Source organism: Sipha flava, unplaced genomic scaffold (genome assembly GCF_003268045.1).
Source record: "Sipha flava isolate LNK unplaced genomic scaffold, YSA_version1 82_pilon_pilon, whole genome shotgun sequence".
Taxonomy (NCBI): Eukaryota; Metazoa; Arthropoda; class Insecta; order Hemiptera; family Aphididae; genus Sipha; species Sipha flava.
Window position 1 is genome coordinate 24,702 of NW_020273624.1, and position 26,708 is coordinate 51,409.

The 26,708-nt window shown below is 25.4% G+C and overlaps 1 protein-coding gene across 1 annotated transcript; it reads right to left on the reverse strand.

Annotated features, from left to right (window-relative positions):
* Positions 1-6,311: 6,311 nt before the first annotated feature.
* Positions 6,312-24,955, reverse strand: LOC112693217 (NADPH--cytochrome P450 reductase). The gene is made up of 13 exons (XM_025568193.1): positions 24,659-24,955; positions 18,534-18,732; positions 14,322-14,517; positions 10,987-11,136; positions 8,744-8,868; positions 8,461-8,649; positions 8,166-8,401; positions 7,948-8,081; positions 7,516-7,880; positions 7,082-7,185; positions 6,895-7,004; positions 6,619-6,740; positions 6,312-6,533 (listed from the first exon to the last, which is right to left on the reverse strand). The coding sequence occupies exons 2-13, from the start codon at positions 18,701-18,703 to the stop codon at positions 6,389-6,391; spliced, it is 2,046 nt and encodes a 681-aa protein (XP_025423978.1). The 5' UTR covers positions 18,704-18,732; positions 24,659-24,955; the 3' UTR covers positions 6,312-6,388.
* Between the last annotated feature and the right edge of the window lie 1,753 nt (positions 24,956-26,708).

The window sequence follows — 26,708 nt, forward strand, 5'->3', positions numbered from 1 at the left end:
AATTAATAAATTCAATCAAAATAATACACCAACAAAACTTGAACATAGTGATGTTATATCAGTATTAGGTAAAATTAAATTTATATTTAACTTATTTATTTTTATTTATTGTTAAATACACAGGAGGATTTATCATAAGAAAAATAAAAAAATAAAAGAAACTTGTGTGGAATCTGTGATTTATTTTTAACTGAAAAAAAATAATGTCAATGAATCATTGTTATTAAAATTAAAAACAAAAGGAAAATTAATTAATATATCACCTGATGTCTACAAGATATGTTTGGCAGCAGAGTATATCATAAGATTTTATTCAAATGGGGTACTTAAAATGAAGAACGTTAAAATGTATTTAACAATTAAGACACTGAACGAAATTAGCACAGATAATACAATATTTAACAGTTACAAAATGAAACAACACATATTAAATCAAAATCCTTTTAATAATCATCGAAGTCAATTAATACAATTTATCATTGAGCCATATATATTATTAAGATTAAATCATATAGCCAAAATGCATTCGCTTTCAATGGCAGGCAAAAATGTGCGACATAAATACACCAACATTTTTTTTTTTTTTAAATCAGTAATATCTCTAATATCTATGTAATAACTATAATTCATAATATTTTTCTGTTTAGTACCTTCTTAGTTATAATTACATTAGTTTCTAGTATACTTATAATTATTATTTTAAATTTATGACTATGCACCTGTTAAAAGATAATCTTAGCCTGTTTTATTTATTTAAATATATTATTATACATTTTAGGTAAATATAAATAAGAATTACAGAAACATTTAGAAACTTAACAAACACTCATACTTTATAGTTAATCGTTACCTTGTTCAATAATCAATTAATTAATATCTGCGCCAAAAATTAATGATAAGATGCCGCGCGCATGCGTATATCACTGCGGTCCTATTGTTATGTTGGCTTCACAAATTATTTGTAAGACTCCATCCATTGTATATGATCTAAGCCAATAACTCACAATCGTAATAAGATAAAGACTTCAAAATTAGATCCAAATATAGTTATTGTTATTGTTTATAACTGAAAAATACCCATTTGAACATGACTCGATTTGTTTCTAATCAGTGCGTGTCAGAATGGAGCCTAGTACTGACGTATTGTCAACGAAATTAAAACAACGAGCTTTGATTGAATTTTTAACTGCCGAAAATGTTAATCCGACAGACATTCATCGTCGCTTAAAAGTTGTTTACGGTAATAAAACCGTGGACCGAAGCATAGTATCTCATTGGGTATCAAAATGTAAATTAACTGACCCTGGTAAAATGAATATTCTGAATAAACATCGCGATGGACGACCTGTAACTGTTACGGATGAAAAACATCGAATTCAAGTGGACGAGCTTATCAAAAATGATCGTCGAATAACTCAAAACCGCATAGCTGATATTGTTGGGATGCCGCAAGAAAGAGTCGGGTTCATTATTCAGCAACTTGGCTATCGAAAAATTTGCGCTCGTTGGGTACCGAAAATGTTGACACAGGAAAACAAGAATATTCGAGTTGAGTGTAGTCAAAAGTTGTTGAATCGTTATCACCAAGGAGAGCAGTTTCTCTTAAAAATTGTGACCGGTAACGAAACTTGGGTGCATCACTATGATCCAGAGGAAAAAAGTATGGAATATCGTCTTGTCACTTCTCCCCAGCCCAAAAAGTTCAAGGTTCAGCGTTCTGCAGGAAAGATTATGCTTACGGTATTTTGGAATGGAAATCAAGTTTATCTAACGGATTATTTAGAAAAGGAGACAAGTGTAAACTCAGCCCGATACATTGAGTCACTGAAGAAATTAAGGAGACGAGTGTGTCGCGTTCGTGGATCATTTGACACCATTTTGTTGCATCACAATAACGCTCGACCTCACACATCAAATGCAACCAGTACCGCTCTCAAACAGTTGAAATTCGAGGTTCTTCAACACCCACCGTATTCACCAGATTTGGCACCTTGTGATTTCCACTTCTTCCCGGACCTTAAGAGAGACCTCAAAGGCACCCATTTCACGTCGGACGAAGAAGTCAAGGAAGCAGTGAAGTCTTGGATAAAAGAGAGACCAGCTACATATTTCAGTGATGGTATGAAAAAACTTGTAACTCGTTGGGAGAAGTGTATATCTGTAAATGGTGATTATATTGAAAAATAAAGGTATTAATTTCTAGCTAAAGAAGTGTATTTTTAAATATATTTTTTTCATTTCAATTATCTCTCTTCATTTTCGAAAAATTCACAATTGTGCATTACTTATCATTTGCCCCTCGTATACAGTTACCGAAATACGAACCGTTTGTTGGCACGCAACACGTTAGAGGCAAGGGTGTATTGGTATGTATACGCGGGTATACGGCGTATTCACAACAGCAGATTTTCGGCGTATACCTAATTTAAAATATTATTTTACGAGTATACGCTTTTAAAATAACTTGAAAACCAAAAAAACTAATTATAATTTAATAGTTCATTGGTAAAAATTGTTATGAACCATGAAATTGATTGAAATATTTAGCTGTTGAAGATAACAGTGTACGCTGTGTTTAATGTATTTTGTAAACTGTAGTAAATAATATTGAATAAAATAGTATGGAGTGTGAACATTCAGCCCATGGTTCTTAAATCTGCATCATGCAATTTATAACGCGCTGCAAATGTATATCTTGTGGTGTTATATTTTATAGTGTTAATAGAAGTTATAAACATGTAATTACAAAGGATTAATTACATTGTTTCGAACGTATCGAAAAAAAAACAATTGTCGAGCGAAGCGAGAAAATTTATTTTAGGATTAATATTCATATTTTTTTAGTGCGTATGTGTAACCCACAAATGTATTTATCAATACACGACTGGTTAAAGGTAATATATATATAATATAATATTTAAAATATGTAATTTTACATAGTATTGATTGCTAAATACTACAGTTGAAAACGTTTTAAATTTTACTCTAATTTAAATAACGCAAAACGCTAAAATGTTCATAACGTTTTAATTGTCAATAACGTTAGGCGGAACATTTTTTAAACGTTTAAACGCTTAAATTGAATAACGTTTAAATTATTTATAACGTTAAAAACTCAATTGCTTTTAACGTTTAAATGTCCCATAACGGTAAACAATATATATTATTTTGATTTAAGCCCTGGTCTATACTTAGTGAAAAATCAAATAAAACCCATGCGAAACTTTCAAAACACAGATGGGTGTTAAAAAAAGAACTACACATAAGTCCATTCTAAATGGATCCAGCATAAGATTAAAGAAAAAATAATAAAAACCACAAATATTAAGGATTCATCTGATTTAAATATTACTAAAAATTTTACTTGTAAATTTTGAGCCTGAATTCAAGAAAAAATTCGAGTCCCCCCCTAGAAGTAAGTCTAAGTATACCCCTGAGTTGCTTGCATGCAGATGTATGTAGTATTATAACGAGCAGAAATGATATTGTGTATAAGCTGATAATCTAATGGTTAAATATAATTGTTTACGAATTACTTATGGTTATACAATTTGTTTATGTCATGACACAAAATATTAATAGTGGTAAATTTGTATAAAAATAAATACGGGCCGGCGGTGGTTTTATTTTTATATCTGAGATATACATACTAAGAATCAAATTTGTATCGAATCAGAATTTCAATATGTACTTTCCAGACAAATATGCAAATGCCTTAAGTTAGCCTTGCTAATAATATATTTATATATTATAAATGCATAAAAATTAGTAGCGAGCTTACAAGTATATATTTAAATAAATTTACTACCTTTATTCATAGGTAGAACTAGAGCCCAAATATTGGGGGTGCTGAAATAACGTAGCTCACACTAACTCGTGGGGGATACGCCAACACCCCCTCTCCGAGTACCATATCTCAATTAAATCATTAAATGTATCATAACAACACACATTCACTTTTATTTTAATTTGTTAACAGTATTAACAAGCATAAATTATAACATACCTATTTATTTCATTATATTATTTTATTGTCATACAGTACTAAGAAATACAAAAATTAAAAATATATTATACAATATACAAAATATAATATTCATACTATTAGGTATTATGTTGCAATGACTAGTGGAATATTTTCAAGTATTACTGACGATGTAATTAACTAATAGTCATGAATAATTCATCTTTTTATAGCTTTCAACGAATGAATAATTTTTTATAGTTATTTTTTTTAGATAAGCTATTGTAAACTATATCGTAAGTATAAATAGTATTTTAAAAATCCAAATATTTGTGTATTTTATGTAGCAATACTAGGAGAAGAGAGTTAAATGAAACTGAAGTAGATTCCTGCCCGATAAAAAGTTACATTAACCAATGATCAACCAGAAAATCATTATAGTCACTGTTTGTCAATAAAACTGATTAAAACAAATAAATATTAAAAAATATTAATTTTTTTAAATTTTTTATTCTAATTACCTTCTTATTCAATATAATTTTACATAAAACAAGGTAATAAAGCTCATATTTCTTTGTACTTGCTGTATGTCTGATAGTATGTATAAACTAAAACGGAATGACAACATATGTTAACTAATCTTACAAATAAATCTCTATAATAAAATAAACAATTGTTTTTAAATGCACCAATTGCTAAGTACTAATACATTAATAATCATTATAATATTGACAAAAATAAGTATAACACTAAAGTCAAAAAAATATATATATATAGTATAGATCTACCCCAATGCAGGTGATAACAAAAACGTACAAGAAAAAAATAAGAATGTTGTAAGTATACCAGAACTTTAAATTTGTTACAAACCGAAAACACCGATATATCCATACATATTTGTATATATAATAAAAGAACATTTATACAATACAAAATACATTTCTGTAAGTATAAAACTTGTACATAGTTACATATACTATTTTTTTTTTTTTACCATCACATAAAAACTTTTAAAAACCATGTTAACAAAGTTAACTATCTCAGTACATTCAAAAGCATTATTTTTCATTTTTTCATTGAAAAAAATTTTATTTATTTTTTATTTTTACATTAATTGTAAATTTATGGTAACTACTTATATGTTTTATGGAAGACTTAATAGATGAAACATTTATTGTTACTTAGATCCTCAATGTAAAATATTAAACTGTAGCAAATTAAAATAACAGACATAATTTAATTATTATATGAACACCATTTTTATTTTTAGAAGTTAAGTACACAATGCAACTTTATTTTACTTGAAATTGAGCTAAAAAGCAATATGTGACTTATATAATATAGTACCTTGTTGAACAATATTAAAATATGACTTCCTTTTTGTAATTATAATTTATATTATGAAAATATATATATATATATATTTTTGTTTTTTATATAATAAAGAAAGATTAATTTATAAATATTATATTATTTTCTTTGATTGTCTCTAAATTGTGTTTACTAGTACAGATAAAATTTTTATATAATGATGTTCAGAAATGTTACTTAAAGCAAAATACATATTTTAGTTATTAGCAGTATATAATTAGTCTACAACACATTTTAGAGTTCTTTACAATTAAGTAAATTATTATTTTAAATTTACTATATGCTTTAACTTAAAAGTTTAAATTACTCTAACTATTAAAATAATAAAGACATAAAAACAACAAATATATTATAATTCAATAATAAAATAATAAAATTGTATAAGATTACTTTGATTTCATTTGGATGATAATGGATTTAAAAAAAATACTTGGATATATTTAATTGGTTTTATGATATTATTTCTGTATATCTTAGATATATAAGAACAACGTAAAATACACAAAGACATTTACCATTAAGAAATTAATTTATGACTACCCATAACTAATTTATTTATAACTCAATAAGGTTATATTATGTAAATACATAATAAATAAAGGAGTCTTATATTTATACTAGTATTGAATTATATTATATTTAAATTATTTATCTAAGCATAATAATGTTAATTTTGAATTATTTAAGAGAAAAATACTTATTTTTGTTGAATCAACAACAATAACAATAATAATAATAATTATTATTATTATAACAATAATAAGAATAATAATAATAATAATAATATAACAACTAATTTAATAGAAATTATAAAATGGTCAACAGTAACATTTTAACACATCATTTAAAATAGCTCATTTCAAAACAAAAACTATTGTTCTCTTTCACTTATTTGTTCACATCAATAAAAATCTATTAATAACTAAAACAAATAAGAAGCCCATATTCTTCCATTTTTGTTATTACTATTTTTTAAGGTGAATTATTTTTTATATTTTTCATATAAAAATTGTTAAATATTGTACTTTTATTAAAATAAATTTGTAAAACAAATCAACTCCATACATCAGCAGAATATCTTTTCTGTTGTTCCATTTTCTTAACATAATTGAGCGCTTGATTGTTGGTCATCTGACCTTTTTCCATTACAACCTTAACAATAATATTATGCACGTCTTTTGCCATACTCCTTGCATCACTAGACATTTTTAAAAAAATAGTATTATATATTAATAGTTTTTACATAGCAATGTTACATAATATTTTTAAAATAAAATACAGACCCACAAACATACAAATGTCCACTTTTAATACCGATTATATTCCATAGTTCATCTGCATTTTTTTCTAACAAATGTGTAACATATTGTTTTTCAGGTTGATCACGAGAAAAGGCTAAATGCAGCTAAAATATAATTTATGACTAATTAATTTTATAAATATTATTAAAGATTACTTAACATAAAATAATTAACTAATTCATAGAAAATTAATATCTTTAATATACATTTTAAGATTATAAAAATATAAAATTATGAAAAAATAAATTTTCAAATTACTTTGGTCAAAGTTCCATTAGTGACATATTCTTGCAATTCATCTTCATAAATAAAATCTTCTTCCTTCTTTCGACATCCAAAATACAGAATCATTTCTCCAATTTCCCTACCTATAAAAATTATAAATATTAAACATTTAGAAAGATTTCAACGAAGTATATCATTTTGGATATTATATAGTACAAACCTTCTTTACGTGCATAATCTCTTTCTTGAATAAAAGCTCGGAATGGTGCCAATCCTGTACCAGGACCTATCATTATAATTGGAATTTGAGCTTTTGCTGGCAATCTATAAAAATAAATAAATTTAAATTTGTTTTATAGTGTAGTATAGTATAGATATTCAGTAACATTAAATTAAGATAAAACTTTCATAATAGATAAATATAGTACATTTAATAACTATTATCAATAAATATTAAATATAAATTAATAATAACTTTAAACTATAAGAAAATACCAAAAAAGTTTGATATTTGTAAAACGTTCATCATGCAATTTTAAGTATTGACCACATTATAACAGAATAACATTTTAGTTTTGGGAAATAATTACAATATAGTCAATATACAATAAGTTAAATATTATATACAATAAGTTATAATAAGGTTATAATCACCTGAACTGAGATCGTCTTATATAAATGGGTATTGTTGGTTTTGAAAGTTCATCATTAGTAGGTTTTAAATGGGCTAACAAGTTAGTCGCTACACCTTTATTGACACGGTTAGTAGGTGTAGGATATTCTACAAGAACTGCTGTAATGTGAATAGATTTTGGGTATACTTTTGGTGATGATGATATTGAATAATATCGACACTGTAATCGTGGTAGTAGTTCACATAAATGGTCTAAATCTGGTTTAACACTTGGTAAATCTTCCAAAATATGTACAATATTACGGTTATCGCGTAATATCCATTCGTGAAATTCTTTTTTACCCTCTGGTGTTGAACTAGCCATTAGCTTCAACTTTTCTTGATCCTCAAACAAATAAATATGAATAAATTGTAGATTTTAATTTTTCAATTGAAATATGTTAAAACCATACCTTAGGATCTTTTGCATATTCTATTAATTCTTTCATGATATGTGTGCGAGGATTTGAAGTTATATCTAAGTAATATGTTAAAGCTGTTCGATAAGTACAAGGACAAGGAAACGGATGTTTTTTACTAGATTCCTCTGTAAAAAAATATAAATTACAACCAAATCTTCAAATTTGTATCAATATTTAAGAACTAAAAAAATAATCTAAAAATAACATACCATCGGTGTTTAATAATGAAAAGACAACATCAAGATCTGCATTTAAAAGTTTTCCAATTTTTTCAACTAATTCAGAAGAATTCTTGGGATAAACTGCAACATGATCCCCTGTATCATACCTCATCTTTGAACCATCAATATTAAATTCGATGTGCATGCATGAACGATCACCAGATTTATGTAGCTCTCGATTAACTAAAATTTCAGCTAGATATGGGTTCTTCACATCATATGGGCTAGAAAAAATGTCATTCAATACATCAAAAAATTGAGCAGGTTTATTATAGATGCTTACAATTTTTGATTTTCATAAGATTTAAGTCGTGATATTTCTCCAGTAAATATTCGTTCTGGCAAAACTTCAGAACAGTCTACTAATTTGTATTGTCTAATATTACTTTCTTCGCCAGTTTCTTCAATACCATAGTGAGAGCAAACACTTTCCCATAATTTTTCTTTCCAAGAAACAAAGTCATCTTCAATACTAACAAATAAATAAATATGTTTATTTAGTTTTTACATTAATATTATACACTAATATTAAATTTAAATATGATCTAAATAATAATAATATTTACTTAGCATCATCATCTCCCAAACCAATCTCATGTACTCTAGTTGCACCTAGTTCTTCCAAACGCTGATCTATGTAAATAGCAACTTCGTTATAGTGTTCGTAAGTCTTATTTCCCAATCCAAATACCTATAAACAATAAAATACAATGAATAAATCAGTACAAATTATTAAACCATGTATAGTTATGTTTTTAATGAAGATAAGTCAATATGACTTTTTTTAAAATAACCAAAAATCCAATATTTGTAACTAATGACTAATCTGATTTTGAAATTGAAAACCATTAATTAAAATTGAAATAATTGCTATATTGGTTGAGAACCTGATACCCAAAATTAATTCATGTTTTAAACTGATATCTCAAAATATTCATTTTTCAAAAAATATGTCGTAGTACAATTTATTAAGAAATTATCAACATTAATTGCCAATTAGAGATTAATAATTGTATTAAATATACAATAATTTAGATGTGAAAAAATATTAGTAATAATAGTAAAAACAATTAAAATTATTCTTTTTAACATAAAACTTCAAAATTCATATAAAACAATAACTTGGTACTTATTTTATATTTTTGGTGAGAATCATTTTATTATATTTTTCTAAGTTATTGTAAAAGTACGGTACATGTGAAATCATAGTTGATTAATGGATAATAGTTATATTATACATATAGTATATAACCATTACAAACAAATAAGTATAAGATTACAATTATTTATATTAATTATAAACGAGCAATACTATTTTATTTAAAACATAGTTATAACATTGTTACTTAATGAGATTATAAGGTATTATAAAATAATGCAGGGATTCGTACATGATTTTTTCTGAAGTTTACCAGAAATATTATTAAAAAAAAAAAGATCTATACAATTATATTCATAGAATATAATTAATATATAAATTTTCATTGTTATTATTATCTTAATTTTATTTCAATTCATACCTCCATGATATTTTCCCAATAGTTTTGCATAAGGTATATTTATCAGAATTATTGAGAAGTCTAAAAAATAAATGCCACTTATTATATATTAAATAATGAATATGTTCAATGTGTAGCAGTATAATTGGGTCAGTATTGTTTTAAATACTTAAGATTAGAGAGCAGATATTGAAGAAAAAACATTTAAAATAAAACAATTAAATGGTAAAAATCTTACAAAATAGCACCAAAAAATTAAAATTAAATAATAAAATATAATATTACTTTTAAATTAGATGTAGTTTAATGTTTTGTCTGATAATGTGACTACAATTTACACTTAAATTATCTAATTGATGGCCTAATTTATTAAAAAAAATAAATAAAAAATTTTGAAATAACTAAAATTAGTTAATTTTAAGATTAATTAATCAACTTGTATTTGTAATAAACTTAGAATCTATATACTTTTACCAGCACCAATGAAGTAGCATTTTTACAAACTATAAATCAGTTAATTATTAAATTTCAATATCAATTAAATTTAACATTTTAGAAATATTAAACACTATTTATACATTTTTTAATGAATAATTCAAGATTAGATAATTATTAAGAAAATTTTAAATTAGAAAATTGTTCTAATACATGAAAGATATTAGACTATTAAAAAAAAAAAAAAGGAAAAATGAAAATAATTAATATTTTTACTAAAAAAATATGCAACCATAGATTTATTTGTCCCTCATTTATAGTATTTAAAATATATACCTATTTAAAAGCCAAGGATCTATACTATGTTATTAATAATTATATGCTTTTAAAATTAATACACAATTAGGTATGTTTAAATTGTATGCATGTGGAACTTGATGAATTCTATACCAATAATAATTATTGATTGGATTAAAATATACATTTATTAAATATTCATGAATGTCAAACATAAATAGGATGAAGTAAGCTATAACTTTGGGATGACCTCCATTTAACATCACTATGAATTCAATTTAATTTAATAAATGCACGTAGATATTTTCTCAGATATGTATTAATATACATGCCAATTTTATATTAAGCAATATTATTTTCAAATTTCAATAAAATATAGTATATCTATTCAACTAGATTGAAAAAAATATTTTTTTGTTCAAATTAAAATTGATAAAATATATATAAATACAAAATAAAGATGATAAATTTATAGATCATAAATTTAATAAAATACAATAACTACAAAGAAATGCCAGATTACTATTCAAACTAACAGGAATAATTTGAATTTGAAATAACTCTTATAAAGTACTTACTGCATAATTTAATCCTTCTAAGTCTGCATCACCATTTTGAAGCCATTCGTAGAAGTCCATGGCATTATCAGTGGGGTCCCCTTCACCATAGGTTGCAATACAAAAAATGGCTAAAGACTTTTGTATTTCTTTCATTTGAACTAAGTCAGCCTAAAATAATAAAGAATAAAGAATAAACAAATAATAAAATAAAATAAATATTTTTACTAGAAGTAATAATTGTTTAATAATAGTGACTAAATAATTTGAAAATTAACACTCTATAATAGACTAATTGATTTAAATTCAATAAGTAATTACAGTATAATTACATTTAACAATAACTAATACATTGAATATATTAAAACAACTTAGAGTAACATAAATACATCAGTTAAGAAAATTTTTGGGTTCATAGTACACACTAATAATATAATTAATATATTATAATCTATTAGAAGGAAATGTTTAATTTTTTATTTTATAGGCTTTGAAGATATATTTTATTATTTATATTGTTTAAAAATAAAGATTATAAGAATAATAAATCATAAAAATTTAACTAAAGTTATATAATATATATATACACAAATTCTACTTTTAAAAAGTATAAAAATAAAGCTTTATGTTAGTATAAAAAAGTTAGTAGGTATGTATTAAATTAAGTTACATTAATAAATTGAAAAAGCTTGAAAAAACAAATGAAAACCTTACAGTTAGTATTGTTAGTCGATTGGCTAATATACAACTAATTACTATAATTATAGAATATGGATTATAGTTATTCAAATTCGATTTTCTTAAAATGTACAAAATATTTGTAATACATATAGTTTAAATTTATTCAAGACCAATATATGTCAGATAATAAGTAACTGTGTAAAATAAAATTTTTATAAAAATGTATAGATGTATGAAAAAAGTATAAATTGTGTATAATTTAGTCTATAGACATATTATTATCAATGTTACGTTAATTACTAATTACATTGTTATAATGGCATAATGTTAAAAATGTTTAAACTAACATTGAAAATACTTTTTAAACTTGTAGTAACTTTAATATTTTTAAATTTGGATTATAAATGTTATTTTTTAAATAGTAAATTGGAGAAAATACTCAAATATTGGAATTACAATTAAAATTTTATATTTAATATAAAATTATTCAATTTGTAATTAAGTCAAATATACAATAACTTTAATAGATGGCAGTATGTTTATTTAGAGGTATGGTCATGGGCGCCCGCAGGAAATTTATCAGAGGGGGGGGCATAATGAAATCAAACACAAAAAAAAATACATTAAAAAAAGTTTATTCCTTGTAAACTACAAATTGTGTTAGAATTATATGAAATCCAACACCAAAAAGAACATTAAAAATATATTCCTTACAACCTAAAAAATTAGTTAAATAAAAATTGAAGCTATGTGGCCGTGGTGCGTCGATCGTCATAAGTAGTTTACACAATAGGCGATTAATATTAATTCACAGAATTGAAACGTATTTAATTTTGCGCGATTAATGTAATACGCATTATTTTGTAGGTACGCCTTATAATATATTGTTATTACGATCAACAACACCACACGGCACACACTAAAGTAAAAATATCGATAAAATGTTGATAAATCAAAATAAAAGTTAAAATATTCAACATTCTATTGAATTGCAGGGGGGCAAATGCCCCCTCTTTACTCCCCCCTCCGGGCGCCCATGGGTATGGTTTTGAATGGCTGAAACCAAGGAAGAAGAAGAATATAATAACTAGGTATAATAACAGTTGTAATTTTAAATTATAATGATCAGTTTTTACTTTGAAGTTTTAAAAGTACTCAAAAAGTAATTTTAGTCATATGAAATTTAAAATGACATTTGAAATTAGAAAATTAGGTTTGGTCACTTCAACACAATGCAGTTTTAAAAAAAAGATTAAGGGTTCAACTTATAACTATGAGATAAAATTATTAAATGGTCACATTCAAGATCTAAAATTATTTAGTTCTATTTCACTTAAGTTTAATGCACCGTTTTAGTAATGAATATAATTAGTAATATAATATAAAATATACATTTATTTTACATATATTTTGTCAGGATAATAAATTATAAAAGAAAAAGAAAATTAAAATTTTTACTTAATTAACAATAGATGTGTATTTTATGTACCTGTAAATAATGGAATATAAGAAATAATTTTCTTCAATCTTTTTCGGATTATCGCGATCCTAATGTAATAGTTTTTAACATGAACAAATGTATTTCCTTAGGGTTCTGTCAATCTTTCCCTTCATGCCAATTCGAGTTAAATTGTAAATATTCTTTTAAATAAAAATATAAAAAACTTAGAAAAGATTAAGTATTTTATCAGAAAATTATTATAAGTTCTAAAAAACGTATTTTTTTTCGGGGCATCCTATATTTACGTACGATCAACGACTTCCTGTTAGTGTTCTTACTTAAATTATAATATTATACCAATGGCCTATTTCGAATAAAATGTCTATTAACATTTTCGTTTATATTTTTAAATTGGTTACCAATAATAATTGGTTAACAATAATCTGAGCCATTTAGACAAATTTTACACTTTTATATGTGATTGATTAAAATATGATCTATCATCATTTTTTATTACATTATAATATTATACACAATGACATTGGATCACTATAATGTAAAAAAACCTTGTATTTATCCACATTGTAGTAAATGACCTTCAACTCCTATTTCAATTGAAATTTCTCGATTTTATATTTGTTAACTAATCATTTCACAGTTGAGTGAAAATCTAATGATTAATATAAATTGTTAAACATGTGCTATTAAAAATGATTTAGCATTTCCATTATTTGATTTATAAGTAATAAGTAAATACTGTTAAAAATAAGAATATATAGAAACACAAACGTTGTGTTATTCTATTAGATTCACTTTATCGATAATCAAGTTTAAAATAAGCCCATTTAATTATATCAGTTTCAAATATTATTGAACTTATCATTTTAAAGAGAAATAATAGAAATACCTATGTATTTTTGAATTAAATTTTAAAAGTATCGCATTTTCAATATGTTTTCTAAAATGTTAATAATATAATATAATATGTTTATGATAATATGTTTATTTTTAACTATAATAATAGGTTAATTTACTATATAAAATCTAAAAAACTATAGAATTTATGCGGAATAAAAAATTATTTATGAAGCTAGAGATCAATAAGCATGTATCAAGAAAAAATCGAACAAAAGTTATTATTTATAATTATCAAAAATTAAAAAACATATTAGTTAAACAAGGTAATTGTTTAATTTAATTATAAGTATTAAAAGTAAAATAATAAAATATTTACCATGTCACATTCTTCAGGATCGGCAACCATTCCTTTCATTTTATATCTAGCGCCTTCTTTGGCTATTCTTCCAGCAAATTCTTCTGCAGTTCCAGTTTGACTTCCATAAAAGACAACTAAACTTCGACCCGTAGATTTTAATTTTTTTATAAAGGAACTATTGGATGTCTGCTCAACGGAACTCATAGGAGACGGTCTAAAAATTATTAATTTGTGTAGTTAGCTAATTATATATTTAAATAAAATGTAATATTTTCATAGGCGCAACTAGGGGGATGCAAAAGGGTTTTTAGCATCCCTGAATTCAAATTAAGTACTCTTGTTTTTTTTTCAGATCTATATAATCTATAATAATTACGTTGAAATACTATTTAATATTATTTTCAGCAATTTTAGCAACCCCAATATTTGGGTCCTAGTTGCGCCCATGAATATTTTGTTTCCTCACAAAAAGGAATGTCATTTTAATAATGATTGTATAATTTAATAATTATTAAATTATTTTAATTAAGTATAATATTATACATCAGAAATATGAAAAATTTAATTAAGAATAATAATGAAACTAACAGGTATATTATATTATAGAGAATAATTTCATCAATTGTGTAGGAAAGAATTGTAGCTATTTATTTATTAATTTCCATTTGTATTAGGGTGTACTTTAGACTAAAAGTTAAAGATTCGTTAAAATATTATTTAAGCATTATATTTTTAACTAAGCGAGAAACTTTTGTTTTGATACTTTTTTAAATAACGGATTGCATCCAAAACCCCAAATAGTATCCGAAAAAAGATAAGGAACATAGTTTAAACAAGTTATTTTCAGATATCCATATAGGTTTTAAGAATTTTAACAAAAAAAAAAAATTAAATTTCATGGAATAATGTTAAATGTTGTTAAATACTTATTAAAATATACATAATACACCAACATAACCATTTAAATTAAATTAATATGTTTAATGACTGAAAATATAATGCAAGGTTAGTAAGTAATTTTACAGTCTTTTTAATAAGCACTCATAGCTTGATGTTTGAATAATGACATCAATTAATAATTTTACGTATAATTACTGTTATTATTTTTTTTTAAAAATTTTCTTTGATATAATACATAAACAGGTACTTAAATTGTTGATATCGTTTATAATTTTTCTATACAAATATAAAATGTTTTATTTTTTAAAGTTAAGCAATATACTCTATTAACAATGAAATAAGATGGCGAGTTTGGCAGCGATTCCCAAACCGCATAGTGCATCTCTCTTGGGAGACACGAGTTCATAACGGGGGAGGCGAGGAATTAAGTTGCATACATTATACCATGAAAATTTTTTTTTATTATTATTTAGAGACACTCGGATAAAAAAAATTCGGGAACTTCTGAGATAGACAATATACGTATTATAGATTTTTTTGAATAAAATGATTCATAAGTTTTTATTATTACTTCAGTTTGGCGTAAAGTAAAATAATATCACAAGTAAACTATTTTTTTTTCTTAATTATATATTTACAATCTGTGTTTGACATCACAATAATTAAATTGGATAGTTTATGTACTTTATGTGTTTAACTTGAATAAGATGAAGAGGGAGGCCAAACAGTGATGGAACCCAACGTGTATTTATTTTAGACTAATAAATCTCTGCAATATTTTCTTTTAAGCCTATGGGTGGGATTTGTGGATTGAGTAGATGAGATTTGTGTTACTAATGGGTTAATATGGAAAGGTAGTTTGGAATAGAAAGAACTGTAATGTTTGGTGGCTAATTGGTCAACTAACTCGATTTTTAGGTTAGAGTGTAGTGAAGAGTTGGATACAAACCAAGGTGCAGACGTTATCATATGGAGGGTAATGGACTGGAATGCTTGTATGGTGCGAATTTGAGACGGCTTTGCACAGCCCCAAATTTGGATTGCATATGCCCATGTTGGTCGCAAAAGAGATTTATACATAATAAGCTTGATGTTTATTGGTAGTTTTGACTTTAAAAATCGGACGAAGTAGGTGAAGGCGGCTGTTGAGGGTTTTCTCTTTTGTTTAAGGTGTGGGCCCCAGGTTAATCTTTTATCAAGCGTAATTCCGAGATATTTGATATTAAGAGATGATAGAATTTAAGTAACTTGAAAGTGAACAGGTGGAGGTTCTGTTCTTTTTAAAGTGAATGGTACATAAACAGATTTGTCTGGATTTATTTTTATTCGCTTTTTGGTTGCCCAGTTGTCGATGGAATCTAAGTTGAAGAATCTAGACAGTTGTATGTTTCGTCAGGGTCAATACTAGCACAAAGTATTGCGGTGTTGTCTGCATAAGTAGCCATGGTAGTGTTTATTGTAACTGATATGTCGGTCATATAAATATTGAATAGATCAGGAGAGAGGTCGTTGCCTTGTAGTACACCAGTTATAATGAAAAAGTGTGATGAGTATGAGCTTCCATATTGGATTTTGTAAGAGCGGTTTTCGAGATATGAGCAAATAAAGAGATAATATGGTGCAGGCAGAAAAATGTTGAGTTTGTATAGTAGGCTATTATGCTACACTCGGTCAAAAACTTGCACCGCGTTCAGGAAAACCCCAGGGCAAAATTGCTTCATTTTGAAGGAAGATGATATTTTTTCTATCAGCATATGAATTTGGTGGACAGTGGAATGTTTTATTCTAAATCCAAATTGAGAGTTTGGGATAATTTTATGAGTTTGCATAGTAGGTCTGATTCTTTTGAGTAATATTTTTTTGAACAGTTTAGCTAGAGTTGGAAGTAAGCTTATCGGCCTGCAGGAGGTGGCTAGAGTCTTTGGTTTATTTGGTTTTGGTATAAGTAATACAGTTGACAACTTCCATATTAGCTGGAAATATGATAGTCTTAACATAGCGTTGTAGATAAAAGTGATTAGTAGAATGGGTTTGCGAGGAAGATTTTTCAGAACTTTTTTGGTAATTAGATTGTAACCAGGTGATTTCTCATCTTTTAATTTTTTAATTAAAAATAATATTTCGTTTGGTGAGGTATGTTTAGCAGGTAATGATATAGGAAGAGGGTTGTTGATAAAGTTTGGTATTATATCGGCGTGAGGTGTGAAAATTTTCGATAAGTGTTTACCGAACAGATTGGCTTTTTCGATATCGTTGATGGAAACTATTTTAAAAAACATCTTATTGATATGATAAGAATAAGGGGAAGGGAGAACTCCAATGTCCACTATATGAAGTTTTTTTAATCAGTAGGTAAAATATTCTTGTAACTGATTCGATTTAAAGAAATCATTAAGTATTATAGCACTTCTTTGAAAATAGCACCTTAGAGACCACTACATTTTTTAATATTAAAATATTATAAGTTATAAATTATAATTATAAAGGTATTTTGTAATAAAATATATAATTTTAAGATTTTAAACATGGTAAGTGTTTATTTTATTCCACACCTCAAAAATTATGTAAAATAGAAAATTAATTTTTTTATTATTAAGCTATTGTAACAAGATATTCCAATTCTATAGTTAAAACCAATATTTATAACCAGAAGCAAAAATAATTCATTCCACTTTTTAAAAATTTAGTCTTTACATACATTTTTTTTTATACCTAATTGTTAATATTTGTTAATTTAATGATATCTGTAACTTATGAAGTAGAAATCAGTTTTATTTTTCATAAAAATGATTATTTTATAAACGTAACATGCCAAATCAATGTTCCCATTTTATGTTATATAATGATAATAGTTAAAGATTTCATTGTTCCATTAATTGTTGGGAATTTGGGGAAATTAAATGGGGATTTTATATATTTATATAAAACAGAGAATTTATATTTTATCATTTGTATGTTTGTTTCATCAAACTCTGATAATAAATTCAAATGCATAAATTAAATTTAAGAGGAAATCATTTTAAATTATTCATATAAGATTATAAGCTATAAAGATAAAACTGAGGATAAAACTATTTTGCTACCTAGATACCTTGGAATACTAAGGTATACTGTTTAAAATGAAAAAAAAAAAAATGTTTTAATGAAAAGTAAGAAAAGTTTAGTTATTCAATGCCAATGGTTTTATTACCAAAAAATTAATTAACTCGTTAGTATCTACATAAATTGTGATGTTTTGTTTTTATAGTAATAAAAATATTACCACTTTAAATTTAGTTCTCAACTTAAATTATATTAATTTAATGAAATAATAATGTTATATGTACTTACTGAATAGTGTAGGGTTTTTTCTCTGATGAACTAGACCGTTTATCTCTTTTAAAATACCAAAAATATGCAACAGTCATAATGACGACAAAAAGAGCAATATCTAAAGGACTAATCAATGGCTCTTCTGATATAACTGTAGATTCAATATTTACTCCTTCAGAATTCTCCATTTTTATTTACAACTTATGGAATTTGGTAACTGAAAAAGTATGTTGAAAAATATTAAAAACACTTTTTTTAGTTAACCTGCATGTTTATATAGATAGGTATATCATTTTCATTTCAAATGTGTAAATTACCATAATATAATATTATGATTCATTTTTAATTACCGATGACAACAGAATACAAATTTAATTGACCTTTAATTTAACCTGGTGAATTTGTATTCTATACTTGATGGTAATACCCTGACGTTTAAAAATATTTAACAAAATTACAATTTTGTATTATATATTATCCTAATCAGTTATAATTTTTGAGGATTGAATTTTAATGACTCAGAGAAGTATACATATTTATAATAAATAGAGTATTTCCAATAAATAATAAATAAATTATTATAAAAATATTATACAGGTGTTTGAGTTAAAATCTGACAGATATTACACCATTATACTAAATAAATGTCTTTGAAGTTAATTTATTTTTTTAAAATTTATTAATAATAAATACAAAGGTCAATAATTATATTATGTATATAAGAAAGTGATTGTAAATGAGAAAATATTAAAGAGGGTTATACAACAAAATATTTTTACAACTAATGAGCAATTAACAGAGAAACCTACTCAATATCATAAATTAGAAAGAGACTAAAATTAAATTCATGTTATCGATATAATTAATTTTTGATTTTAAAAAATATATGGTTAAATTGAACATTTAATAAAAATGAGTTGTCTAAATTAAAAAACAGTAAATAAAATTAATATGAATTCAAATATATATTTATGTAAAATCAGTTTTAATAAGTGTCTATTACTTTTTATGTACCTATTTATTTTAAAAATTCTAAATAGTTTCTACAATTATTAATTAAATATTTTGTAATTTTAACAATAAATAGTCAATAAATAAATAAATAAACAAATATTTTATGTATAGGAATAAATAAATAAATAAATAAAAGCTTAGCCTAGAATATTATTATATTTGTAAAGTACGGATGGTTTCAAATTAAAAAATTCATCATCAGGTATATAAAGTTAATAAAATGTTGACTAAATATGAAAAAATAAAAGAAGGAATAAATTGAGAAAAATTAGTTGTTTTATATAGAAATAATTAATTTTAATAGGAGAGATTATTTAAAATGAGTTCATATACCTAATAGATACATATGTTAAGAAATAGAAATACTTTGGTTATTTATAAAACTAGGCTCCAGGTTAAGTTTTTATTTATTTATATATTAATTGATGAGTATTAACCGTATTTTTAATTTTTATTTTTATAAATAAATAGTCCATTATCACTGTAATACACAAACTGTTACAAAACCTAAAAAATTACTATCTAACATCTAACACAGATATTAATATTTGTAAATGGAATGTAATAATTACATACACACACATACAAATATACATTGTGTTCAAATTTGAAAGACAATTTGCAGATAAGAAATCAATAAAAGCCATGTTGTATACTAATAGTTAAATCAACCCATAATACATAATCAAGTTCTTAAAGTTTCATACTTAAAATATAGAAATTAAAATAATATTAATATATTATTGAAGTAATAACAAAACCCAAGAGGACTAAAACCGATATCTCAGAGATGTTTTTTTTTTCAAGTAAACCGAGTTAAAATTGGCACGACTTCATGGTATTATATTATTTATAATATAGTAATTTATAACACAATTATTGCATATAACTCTGTGCGTCTGCTAAGGAATCTAGACTCTGAGAGAAATTACTCAGATTTTCTAGTATAACAAAATCATACAATTATAATACATAATATTTATCTTCATAAATTTTAACACAACTAAAATAAAAAATGTTTATAATAATATTAGAGTTGGTAAGATATTACTACATTAATTAATGGCATTTTATCTTTGTCGTATTAGTAATGATAAACTATCATATTTGGAATATTATGTGAACTTGATGTTAGATATTATAATAACAATAATATACAAATAATTTGTAAGCATTATATATATATACTATACACCATCTATGCATTGCATATATTAATATGTATTGTAATATAATTTCAACAACTCTCATAATACTAGAAATGAAATAAAATTATTAATATCCGGTAAAATAACCAACTGTGCAATACTTTCAATATAAATGTTGATAGAATGAAATTATGATTATATTTTCTTATTTTTTATTAAGTATTAAGTTTTTTTATTTTTTTTTATAATAACAAGTTCCTAGTTAACTATTTTTTGTTATATAGTAAAATGGAATAAATATAATATGTTATAATTTATTTATAATGATATACTATCAGTGGTGTACTGATAGAATGGCATGATGTGCAATGAGCCATGGACTTGACTTTAAAGGGCCCACCGAGGGATATTGAGAATTCAAAAAACAGATCACCATTATTACTACAAAATTTAAAAATACCATGAAAGTATAAAGTTAAATAAATCTTGTAAAGTTAAATTACTTTAAAATAAAATAAATTTAAAGTTTATCAAAATGATAGATACACTCTTATAGATTATTATATGTGTAATGATTGCTCTTTGCCGACCGGTGTCTGCGATAAAAGTAAACATAAATATAATAATAATTTTAGAATAGAAATAACATGAAAATACACTTTACATTTAAAGAAGTATACCTCTAGTAGAACATTTTTTAAATATAAATTAAATATTTTAAATTTTATTTCCTTGCTTACAAGTATTTAAACCGAAAATAATGAGATACATATAACATAAACATAAATAAACATATTCATAATTTTATATTAAATATGCTTTTAATTATTTATTACCTATTAGCATGGGTAGATCTTTGCTAGACCAAGGGTCCACTGGATTATTTTTCCATGAGTAATCAAAGCTTTAGTATGCATAGATACATACATTACAGAATAATTGATTATATCAAAAGAAATTTGTAAAATGCTACAAAACGCTAGCTCTGTTTTTAACCAATTAAAGAAGTAAATTAAAAATGTTCAGATCTGCATAATTTGTCATCTTGGCATAAAATTTTTTGGTGTTATGTTTACCATTAATGTCGTGTCAGAACACTCAGGATATCAATATGATGTTTTTAAATAGGCAATGGTCTTTTCGAAGAATGATGATGCTAGTCCCAAAGCTTTGGATTATATGGTTGATGATTTTGTGAACATATTGAGATATTCTGGACAACCATTTAATACAGCTACCTAGTTATTTCTTTGTGTAGTATTATTTTTTTCAATACATAAGTATTTTAAATTCAATTTTTAAATCTTACTTATAAAAGTCTATTGGTTTTTACAGATACCTAGGATAGTGATTAATATATTATTTTAAATCATAATTAATATCACTTGAATAAGGATAATTATTATTTGTGTGACTAATGATGGACTACCTTAGTATAATTCTGTACTTAATTATAGTTGGGCCTAGTTAGTTTCACTTTAATTAGAATATATAAAACTAGTGAAACAAATTTTAGTTAAATTTTTAAATAAAAAATTTATTGGATTATTTGTATAATAATTATCATTTTTTGCTTAGTCATGCAAATAAAAAAATGTGAGTAGAAAATGTAAATTATATATTATTATATAATGGGGATAGGAATAAAATTATTTTTTTAAAAAAAAGTAGTAGTTGTTTGTAAGAATCTATAAAGCAATATAATTAAATATGTTGTACATATTCTATTTGTATATTATATGTAATATTGTTATTTGTTTTGTATTTATTAAAAAATTAACACCTATTAAATAATTACAATTTTAATATTAGTTATATTGTTTATAAATATATTCTATCATTAAAAATATATACAAACATGATAGTCTATCCATTCTCAGTAACTTAGAAATAAGTCAAATTTGCTTCTTGATTATTTTACGTGAAAAAATATTGAAAAAAGTAAACCAAAAGAACATGAAGCAATTTTTATTTATGTGTCAATTAAATAACCAAAATGTATGATGACTATAATTCATTAAATTAAAATTAAATTATATTTCATAATATATTATCAATGAAGTTCAGATTAGGGATTAAATTATGTATTAAAACAACCAAGATATTATTTATTGTATATATATATATATATATATACTAAATACTACATAAATATATTATTTAGCAAAATGTTTTTCATTATATTAAAGCAATAATTTAAAACATGATTTATAGGTAATATTTTATTTTGATAAAATAGTAAATTGTATCATCTTTACTGTAAAAGTAAAGAACATTGATTTTTACATTATTTAAATGGAATAATTTGAGGTAATTTTTACTAGTTGCTGGTTGTTTTCTATAAATTATTAACTTATGTTGGTATATTAAAATATATATTTATATAACAAAATTATTATATAACAAGGAAATGCAAAATTAAATGGAATAGTAATATTTTTGTACAAATAATTATTTTCCAAGAATATTAATACAAATGTGCAAATTTAAACAAAATCAAATTTTAATAAAATTGTGTAAACTTGCATTGAACCCTAAATATATATAATACTTATTAGGGAATAAATATAATTTAAACTCATTAGTAAGCTTTAAAAATATAAATACAAGTTCAATTTGAGCAGAGTGATGATACATTTTTTTGTGTTTAATAGGAAAGAGTATTAAGGGTATAAGATTTAAAATTAACTTAATTTTTCTAATTCTACTTTAATTTCAATTTTATTCCAGGTTAAGTATGTAATAAATTTCTATGTGCACTTCTTGTGAAAATTTAAATCACCTATAATTGACATCTATAGAAAATGAATAAATAAGTCAAAAATGTAGATTAAATAAAAATTATACAGCATTTTTTTATAAAATATTAATTTTTTTTTAAAATTAAATCCAGTGTCAATAATTCACAACATGTTATATACATAAGATTGAGATATTTTCTTTTACGCTTTAGAATCGGTAGACAGTGAAGTACTAAGCCTTACGGTATTACTTCACCACGTCTCCCATCATTTATTGTGACAAAGCCCTAAAAAGTAAGATATATATAACTGCATAATGATAACATTAATCGTTATTGACATTTGTAAGTGTTAAGTCTATAACTTTATGGTTGATTTTCCAAGGGTAAAAGTAAATATTTAATTATTTACTAGTTTTTAACATAAATGACATTGATGACTAAATTTTTAAATCATAAAGATCATTTAAGTTGTTAACATAATTAATGTTGTAAACATGATTTTAGTCTATTAGGGTTTGACATAATATAAAATATAATATGCAATATCTAATCATTCTTTTAAATTGAAGTTGCTCATTAGCCATTACCGTTAGAGGCTCGCTTAGTGTTGTCGTAGGTTAACGTTTTTCTAGGAAATTTTAAGTGATTCATGTTAACTATCAATAAAATAAAAACAAATCAGATAGAATGAAAAAGGAATTGAGTTATGTAGACCTTGAATAAAACACGTTGATTTTTTGATTTCAATGTCAAAATAATGTATTTCAAATGTTATGCAATTTATTGACAATCATATAAGCACGAGTAGTTTATTTTATATTTTGTACAAGACAAACACATAACTTGTTGAAAACCCATTTTGTTTATTCAACATAATAGAGTATAGACTATAGTGTATATACCTATGGTCTAAACTACGTAGGCAAGAGTAATAATATTATTTATTCAGAAGGTAAGGTACGACGAAGTACTAATGGGTAGAGGCAGGTATTGCTGGTACGACGTTCACAAAACAGCAGGTTAATAACAACAACAGATTTGTAGCACGCAACATTTTAACGTGTAAATCAAGTTGACAGGAAACGACGAGAACGGGGACGATTGAGAAGTGACCACAAAGCGAAACCATCTTAGGTGAAATAGTTAATCTTACGGTTTTAATAAATCGTAGCATAACAATATAACGTTACGTAATACGAAAACATTGCGTATTAACGTGATAAGTTAACAAGACTTACTTGTAATTATTGAATGAGCGGATGGATCCGAAGAGATAACGGAACGTTTAAGTATAAATTACCGATGATAAGTAAAACGATCGTTAACAATGAACACAATAATAACAATGTGCATCTATCTACATGTGCAATATAAAAATGCAATACTGTACGTAATGAAACGGGATACGCGTGCGCGGCGGACGCCCAAAACGTAACTATACAAGACTACTGGCTAGTACTACGACTGGTACTATACTATTGCAATACAGGTACCGAGTGGTACGCAACAATTACTAAAGTGTACTACTACTACAACGCGACAGGTCCACTGCCGTGACGCGTGTCCGTGGAGGCGGCCACATGGCTGATTGGTGGAGGTGAGGCGACGCCGTGGACTGGCAATAAATGCATATCAAGTAGATGCACGCACGTTTTTATTTTCTATTCCTATTATTAATGCTAAAATCCATTATTAAGTCGAAATACGTAGACGTTGCGAAGTACGTAATGACGTACGTTCAGGAAACGGATTCGTGTTGAACGTTGTTATTCCGACCGAATGTCGACCGGCGGTTTTCATTGAAATCCGCACGCGAACCGAAACTACACACGGTCGTGCCGTAATGCTATAATTATCAAATATTGGCGCAGCGTAGGCTCGATACATTCATGTTCTTCCGAGGGAAGATAGTTAAGACCGTACGGCGTTGAGTAACGGAATTTATGGAAATCAAGATTTCTTCGGAAAAATGGGTATCGTATAAACGTATATGCGGTTGACAATAATGGTTTGCTACTCGCGATAGGAATCGCAGGTAGAAGTGATGTTGGAGATGAAATGGCATCAGACTGGTACAGGTGTAGAGGCTCTAAGTGCGTCGCGTGTTCGAGTACAACGATCGTACACTGTGCATGCCGTCCGCACATGACCATGTAATATATAATTATTATTATTACGATATCCTTGTGCGTCGTAGTCGACGAATAACGATGTTAATTTTAACGACGATGACGAAAACTTCACTTTGTTCTGGGCAGCGTCACACAACGAAGTGGCTACGGGTCGGTTAATAATCGACCATATGCCGTATTCCATTCCATGGCGGTTCGTTTGAACCGTAGAACGCCCAACTGTTGCTGTTCTTAGCACGGAAAAGTGATTGGATTCCGAGCCTGAACTTTTATGTTAAACGATGTATTGATAACGTTGATGATAACCGCGATGATAATGTTTCGTGTATCGTTGTGGTGCGCGGGCGGCGTTGACGACCAATAGTGAGTATACCGTGGTTACCGGGGATTAGATAGCGCGGGCTATTGCAATTTCGCGTCACGTAACAATCGCCGCAGGTCATCGCTCGTCCGCGACGAAAACGTCATCAAAAAAAATTTATTGCTAACGACGGCGCTCTTTTTACTTCCATTCCTCCTGCCATAAATATTTTTCAGCATCATTTATTTTGCTACTTTGACCTATTCATTTAAATCATAAATACACATGTTTGAATGTTTCTTATGTTATAAAAAGTGAATATCGTCATCATTCATTATTAGGGCCATGGATTTCATGCACTTAAAAACCTTAAAATATGTATACATTTATGCCCTAAAGAATCAATAATTATGTTATTAAAATATGTATTAAAAAAAAATTATATTTTTAATAATTAATTAAATAAAAAAATTAAATTGGTAATAAATTATAATAATATTTTTAGATAAAATAGATATGATGATCTGAGATAATTATTTTCTTTTTTTCAGATTTGTTTTTATCTTATATTGAGTTTTTGTCTAAAACAAAAAATTTAAAATTGTTTTAAAAATAAATTAAATTGAAAACATTTTTTCCATATTTAATATAGTACTTATTACCTTGAGCATTACATTGAACTAATTTAATGATCGTCTGTTATCAGCTAAAATATTTTTATGTTTAGAAAAGGAACGCTCCACGTACATGGAACTTATTGGTGCAAACTTAAAAAATGGTAGGTCACTATAACTAATATCTTCAGGCAAGTCCATAGATTCATTTTATCCATTTAAAATGTTCGATATTTTTTGT